Source organism: Colobus angolensis, unplaced genomic scaffold (genome assembly GCF_000951035.1).
Source record: "Colobus angolensis palliatus isolate OR3802 unplaced genomic scaffold, Cang.pa_1.0 Scaffold35, whole genome shotgun sequence".
In the NCBI taxonomy this organism is placed as follows: domain Eukaryota; kingdom Metazoa; phylum Chordata; class Mammalia; order Primates; family Cercopithecidae; genus Colobus; species Colobus angolensis.
This window is the reverse complement of record NW_012116821.1, coordinates 6,037,434-6,045,387: the sequence shown is the minus strand read 5'-3', so window position 1 is coordinate 6,045,387 and position 7,954 is coordinate 6,037,434. Positions and strand designations below refer to the sequence as shown.

At 42.7% G+C, this 7,954-nt stretch overlaps 1 protein-coding gene across 1 annotated transcript in view; it reads right to left on the bottom strand.

The window, feature by feature from the left end:
• Positions 1 to 7,954, bottom strand: part of METTL24 (methyltransferase like 24) — a 112,655-nt gene that overhangs the window by 69,027 nt on the left and 35,674 nt on the right. The window contains exon 7 of the mRNA XM_011952795.1: positions 4,633 to 4,772. Within this exon, the coding sequence (XP_011808185.1) occupies positions 4,633 to 4,772 (140 nt within the window). The remainder of the gene's footprint in view (positions 1 to 4,632; positions 4,773 to 7,954) is intronic.

Genomic DNA, 7,954 nt, shown 5'->3' with positions numbered 1-7,954 from the left:
AAAAAAAAAAAAAAAGAAAGAAAAGAAATAAAACACAAGAATTATTCAGTTTTAACCATTTATTAACCATCTCATTAACAGACATTAGCTTTTGTGAACAACTGAAAGTCCTCCATAAACTTCTGCTCCTAAAAATTAATTAAGTATTGATTTTTCACCCTTTCTAGTTAAGATTTATGGCCAGGGTTTCAATAAACTCTCTTGTAAGCAAAATAAGTGAGGGCAGTAACTTCTAGCTAACTTCCAGCTCAACTAATCATGTTCTTTGTCTCTCTAATTCCCCTTGTAATTTTAGCCAAATAAAGCAAATTAGGCCTAGACAAAGGAAAACAGACTCCAGGAAAAAATATTTTGTGAAATGTTTTTTAATTATTTAACTTAAAGGGATCTAATTTATTTTCATTTCATTTTGTATCCCAAAAGCTTGACTGGTATTTCTGCCAACCCATAAGTAGAATCTGACAAAGGAAACTCTTAAAATTTTGGAACTTAAGAATCACTTCAATGATCTTCTGCATGTTTACAGAACGATCAACTCCACGCTGTATGGTTATACAGTACCATTATGTTTTTCTTTTTGTTGAGACGGAGTCTCGCTCTGTCGCCCGGGCTGGAGTGCAGTGGCTGGATCTCAGCTCACTGCAAGCTCCGCCTCCCGGGTTTACGCCATGTACCATTATTTTTGAAAGGCTCACGGGCAGAATTATGTGCTTATTGTTTTCATCCCGGGGTGTGTGTGTGTGTGTGTGTGCAGCAGTAAATACAACAGATACTATTGTATTGTTGTAAAGTTATATTCTGAATATCCAGAGCATGGGTTCTTATTCTTAGGTTATTCTTACAAATTGATAGATGGGTAGACAACTAGGTAGAGAGGTAGAGATGGATGGATAGATGGATAGGTGGATAGAAAGATAGATAGATAGATAGATAGATAGATAGATAGATAGATAGATAGATAGATAGACGATAGACAGAAAAACAGGCTTTAAAACATATTTTATTTTTCTTTTTAAAAACAGCCACTGTTGCTTAGATTAATTTTATACTGCAAGGCATGCTTCCTGGAGGCATATGGTTTGGGGGATGCCATGAAAAGCTGAATCTGGAGACTTCCCTTAGAACAGAGCACTGTATTTATGATTTAACTATTTCTTGTTAGCAGCAGACAATGTACCGTGGACTGCAGAACTCTGCCACGTATCATGGTCTTTCATATTGAAAACAAAAAGAAAAAAAATAGTACCTAATTAAACTGAGCTTGATGTTCTGCATACTCTACGCAAACACCATATCCTCTGGAATTTCATTTAAAAATGCATGGCCCCAACCATGCCTCCAGGACCACAATGCACAAGTCTAGTGGTGCCACGCTGATTGCTGTCTCATGCCATGCTGTCCTATGCCCTATGCCTCTGCTCCCGGGCTCCCCCGGCCTAGGAAGCTTTCCCCACCCATCTGTCTGCCCCCTGTTAGAGAACACACAACTCTCTTGCACCCTAACTATTTACCAGTGTGGGGGGTGTTTTATTGAGGCTTAATATCCCAAGGCCCAGCACAGTGCCAGCCATAAAGCAGGTGTTCAACAAATACCCTCTGGATTGAGGAAAGGATACATCAACGATGCACATACCAAATGCCAGCCTTGCTGCACAAGCTTGAGCACAGATTTGAGGGAAGCATATTTCTTAATGTTAAAAAAGCAGCATAAGAGGATGGGGGTGGAATTCGCATTAGTACTTTCAGAGCTTTTTTTTTTTTTTCCCTTGCCCATTATGACTCACTTCTGCTAACTGAAGTTTTTAGGTAACAGTGACTCTAATATTCTGCTAGTTTTGTAGGCTTTCGTTGTCAAGATGAGTTCTAAATGAGGCATAAGCCACAAAAGCAACCATAAAGCTTTGCATTACATACAGAAGGGTAGGGAGCATTGGTTAGTCAAGGATTCTGATTAAGAACCATTTAGTGTCATCTCTGGTGACTCCCATCTGCTGGTCTTCTAGTAACCCGGAAGTACATCAAAGCACAGAACCTCATTTGGCTAAAATGGCCCCGCATTAAAAATCATTGTGAGGTCGGGAACTTTACATCATTCTTCTGGAGGACAAAAATCCTTCTAGTGAGCTTCAACAACAAATTCTCTATTATTGCTCATCAAGCTGAATAATAATTATACATCCAGTTATCTACCTTCACAACCAGTTGGTTAGATCCTTAAGGGCAGAGACTATAACCTCAGGGCCCAGAACAGTTCCTGGCATCTTGTAGGCACTCAAAAATACCTGGTTAATAACCATTCTATACTACTCTGTGCACAGTACAAGCTCACAGAACTGGGAGGGACCTTAGAAATAATTTTGATACAATCTCTTCCATTTCAGGATCAGAACAAGGAGAGCCAGAGAAGCAAAGTAAAGTACCCAGGTTTACAAGATCAGACTATGGAGGATGCCTTAAAAAAAAATTGTGTCCAGGCACAGTGGCTCACATCTGTAATCGCAGCACCTTGGGAGGCTGGGGTGGGTGGATCTCCTGAGGTCAGGAGTTCAAAACCAGCCTGGCCAATATGGCGAAACTCTGTCTCTACTAAAAATACAAAAATTAGTCAGGCACGGTGACAGGTTCCTGTAATCCCAGCTACTTGGGAGGCTGAGGCAGGAGAATCACTTGAACCCGGGAGGCAGAGGTTGCAGTGAGCTGAGATTGTGCCACTGCACTCCAGCCTGGGCGACAGAGGGAGACTCCGTCTCTAAAAAAAAAGAAAAAAGAAAGAAAAACAAAGAAAAAAAACAAGATTTTTTTCTCCTCTCAGTCTGTAGTTTCTGGGAAAAATCCAAGAGGGATCTAAAAATGACCATTTCATGCCTCAATAGCTTCTTCTAAGCAAACAGGCCTTTTATAAGTTATGGAACATTAACATGAAATACATATAGAATGGAATTTGGTAGCTTGTGTTATATAAATTTATTTTGGTGAGTGAAGCCCATAGTTCTCAAATTCAATTCATAAAATTAATACCTCTTATTTTCTTCTGGAGCCTTTAAGGGCTTTTGAAAATCACAGTTAAGAGGTCCAGATTCTTATCATTCATGTAAAATCAAACTACAAAACTAAAATTTCAGTATTTTAATTAAGTCTGCCTAAGTCCATCAAATTAATTTGCAGCAGCAAAATAAGATAAAATCATGAGAAGCAAAGGGACTAATTCAACATCCCATCACTCATGATTAATTCAACAAGCTTTTACATCCATGTTTGGGTGACAAATACTAAAATTCCTATGTTTGTCTCATTGCTTTATATGAGAAATGAGACTTTCTTTTACCCTTAAACTAACCTCCTAAAGATCTAGAAATATATTCTTTCCTATGGAAGAAAATGCTTTGCTGCCAGAGAGGCTGGGGAGGAGAACAGGGATGTCAAGAGTGGGCTTGAGGGAGATTTTAAAAATCCAGGATCTGCCCTACAGCACCAGCTCCACTGTGCAGCTTCCTGAGTGAGCCTCTCTGCAGCTCCCAGGCAGTCTGAGCTCCTAATTTGCTAGCACCTCTCAGTTGAGGGCTAAATTTCCCTTGGGCCTTGATTTCCTTTTCTGTCTCTCTTTCCCCCTGGGATCAGGCAACTTGAGAATGGAACCTCCTGATTAACATGTCAAGAGCCATAGACTCTCCTTAATGGACAGTCTCTTTGCCTGCTCGGGGCACTGGCTCAGCCTGGAGCTGGGCAGGAGCTGCCACAATGTGTTAAGTCACTAATAAAGGCCTGTGCTCAGTAATGATTTAAAGTGCTCTGAGATAGAGGGCCTTTGGATTCATTAACTCCTCAGCACACTGCCTGCAAAGCCTCCTCTGCTCTCTTGCCTAGCGCGTCCCTGGCTGCCAAGCATCTGTGGCAGAAGAGTGGAAAGGCAAGTTCCTCCAAATACAAAATGGTGCTTGAACCTCTAGATGATGGTGATGGTTTTGTTTTGTGACATACTTGACTGCCTACTCACGGGGACCAATCTGTCATTTCAAATGGTTTTCCAAAGCAATTTTCTAAAGTGGATCTTTAAAACACTTTGGGATGAATCATTTAAACATTTCAGGTTGGTGACACTCTTGGAGGAAGGAACATGCCTTAGCAAATGGAACGCATCTTATCTGCCTCCGAGTGAGTGGATGAGTTTAAGCAACAACGCCTCTGAACACACTTCCCCATCAAGTCCTCATCAGGAGTCGCTGAGAACCTCCCCACCTCCTTCTTTCGAAAGAGGCAATCAGGATCTTTTTTTTTTTTTTTTTTTTGCGGCACACAGTAATATTCTTCTCTCTTTATACTAAGGATCCTCTTAGTCTAGCTGGAAATCACTGGTTTCACCAAGAGGATCATCCACGTACTGAGAATGGGGGCTTCCAACTTGCTACTGGCAGAACGGGAGGGAAAGTGCCTCTGACCAAGGAGATCTCGGTGATCTGTACATGCCTTCAGTTACACAACAGACAGATCCATCTGAAAATCTGAAATAATGACAGGAAGCAAAGCACGGCACCTGTTATACACTGCAACCATCTCCAACTTTGCATTGCTGAAAAGGTCTGAGCTGCCTGAAGCAGTGTTTGTGTTTTCTTCTGCTGTAAAAAATGTACTCACCCTAAGGAGTAGAGGCGGCACTGCTTGTTGCGGATTTGATGAGCTAAATTGAACCTGTCGTCAAGACACACTGACCAGGGCTTGTGTGTAGGACTAGAGTCAGTAGCCAGGCTGTCTGTATTCATGTGATTGCATGCAATCTGTAAAGATTGGAAATCAATGTGAATAATTTGAAACGTTGGATGATAAATAGCAGGTAGGGACTTACTGCTTCCCCATCCCTGAAAACCATAACAGGAAAGTTATATCCTCCTCCACTGCTAACTACTCCCCTCCCCAGGGAACCACAAGACTGCTATAAAGTATCTGGAGGAATTTCAACTACCAGAGAATAAGTAATCTCATGGAGAATATATGCAGGTTTGGAGAGAATTTAAGAGCTGCTGTAGCCATGTGCACAAGGTGTACAGGGCAGAACAAATCAGGAGCAAAATGCGGGAGGAGCGGCGGTGTCAGGAAGGCTTTGTAGAGGGGTGCTAGTCCTGGAGGATGAACCGAGAGACTTGGACCAAGAAGGGCATTCCAGATACAGAGAACAGTGCTCACCATGCAACCAGACACAGAGAACAGTGCTCACCATGCACACGTCTTCGTTACCCACAGAGGGCCTACTATAAGATGTGAAGCACAATCATAGGCATAGATCTCAGAAGCATACTTCCAAGATTAGTTATCCCTTATTTCAGGCAGATAAGGTGGGGCCACTAAGGTCCAGAAAGGTGGCAGGTGTTATCCAAGGTAAACAGCTGATCACGGGTCAAGTGAAATTAATAGGCAGTCCCTGCTGATAAGGCAGTGTTCTTTGTGATACACTGCTGGAATGTGCTTCCTCCTGGGGGAGAAGGGCAACAGCCCCAGGCAGGAGGCTCTTCCTGAGCTAACAGAAGCACTTTTCTTAACTCATCCATCAAAATTAGATAAGAAAACCAAAGGCAACGTGTATAAGTCAAGCAGAAGCAAGTCTCTAACTTCAACTGCACACAAAGCAAATATACTTCATAAGGGATTCTGACTTGTGTTTGAGGCTAGTACATTTCACACAGCTGAGGCTGCTGAAACCAAAGAAAATAAGGAAAACAAGTCCTGTGGCCAAGATATTTACCTTACTGAGCAACAGTATTTTCCCCCAATCCCTTAAAACTCTCATAGTCATCATGATGCTCCATGAATGCAGCAGCTTTTGCTGTCACAGCATAGACCACAGACCGCTCCAGATGCAAAGAATGTTTTGAGATTCATTGCTTTCATCCATTGGAAAACATTAACAGCAAGCAATTTTCTTCCTAAGAAGATATTCTAGGGCCAGGCACAGTGGCTCATGCCTATAATCCCAACAGTTTGGGAGGCCAAGGCAGGAGGATCGCTTGAACCCAGGAGCTCAAGACCAGTCTGGGAAACATGGCAAAACTTCATCTCCACAAAAAATACAAACATTAGCCAAGCATGGTGGCATGCGCCTGTAGCCCCAGCTATTCAGGGGGGTTGATTAATTGAGCCTGGGAGGTTGAGGCTGCAGTGAGACATGATTGTGCCTCTGCACTCCAGCCTGGGCAACAGAGCGAGACCAGATCCTGTCTCAAAAAAAAAAAGAAAAGAAAAGAAAAGAAAAAAAAAGATATTCTAGATTTGGCCAATCTTTTAACTGATTTTCCAAAATTTTAATCTAAGAAGAGCATATTAGGTGGAGCCTATTCAACTAACATGGCATCTGCATTACTCTTCCTATCCCCTCTGGCTGGCCTGGCAAAATCATCCTGCACTATTTATCAGTGAATGTGTCGTCTGCTAGGATTTGGACATCTCAGAGGAAAGCTGAAAAGGTGAAACCCCTATATATCTTTTCCCTGAATCCAGTATTTTTCTACTTCTCGATCTTCAACAACTGTTTAAAGGACAAAATAACTGGAGAAAATGGAATTGAATCTTTTCTCAAGCAACAGCTACAGAATACATTTATTAACTGGGTGCGTCAACATGTTAATTTGATAATTCATCTCCTACTATTCTCCCACAGATAAATGGAAATTACGTCTCTGCCTGCCCACCTTCTATTCCCCACCCACTCACCTAAGGGAAGAGAAGTTGCTAATCTAGTTAGTCAGAACTCAGTGTGTTCATTGGACCCTGTTCTGCTAGTGGGCAGATTACTGTGCCTTAAACATGGGTGCCTTCCTGAGCCCCACCTCCAGTGGGAAACTAGTTAGTCCAGGGCAGCTGTGTGTGCCCCCAAAGCATGCCTGGACCTTATAAGCCTGAGCCATCTGCTTGAGGGAAGTCTCCTGGGATATTTTTATTAAAGTGGCATGATGATCCCCATTTGCTATTGTTCTTTGTGTACATGTCTCCATAATGACAGATGAAGATGTGATGTTTGTAGGTCCCTGCTCCTCATTCCCTCCTAATGCCATCCAAACCTACCTCCAACCTTTCCCACAGTGTTTCTCAATGTGCGGTCTGCCTACATCAGAATCACCGGGGAGGTACTTAAAATGCAGATTCCTGTGCCTCCCTCCAGATCTACAAACTCACAACCTTTGAGGCTGATACCTGAGAACATGCATTTTAATAAGCTCCCCCCGGGAGATTTTTATGCAGATGACCTTTTGAGTTTACTGGAGGCCTTTTGTAAAGCCCCAGTGAAAGGTTCCAGCGAGTCGCATCTCTGCCTTAACAAATTAAAAGTGGCTACACTTGGGCCAGAACTTTAAACTGAAAACAGCAGCCCCTCTGACCCCCACCCCTAACAATGGACTGAAGGGGTTGGCACTGACAGTTAGCCAGAGGCCTCCTAAAGTCAGGTAGGCATTGAAGATCCAGAGTCAGAGCTTTCAGATTCAGCTGCTCCTCCTTTGCTAAAGTCAGGAACTAGGGTTTTATTTTATTAAAGATGACACTTTGTCTACTTTAAGCATTTCTTCTTATTCTACAGATTTCATCTTGGACAGATATATCTCCATTGACGAGACATTATTTTTCATTCACTCCCCCTGATAACATCCCCTCTTCCTTTCTTAGCTCAGAAATAAAACACAAGGGCCAGGAGCGGTGGCTCACACCTGTATTCCCAGTACTTTGGGAGGCTGAGATGGGTGGATCACAAGGTCAGGAGTTTGAGACCAGCCTGGCCAGCATGGTGAAACCCTATCTTTACTAAAAAAAATACAAAAGTTAACCAGACATACTGGTGTGCACCTGTAATCCCAGCTACTCGGGAGGCTGAGGCAGCAGAATTGCTTGAACCTGGGAGGCAGAAGTTGCAGTGAGCCGAGATTGTGCCAGTGCACTTCAGCCTGGGCAACAGAGCAAGACTCCACCTCAAAAA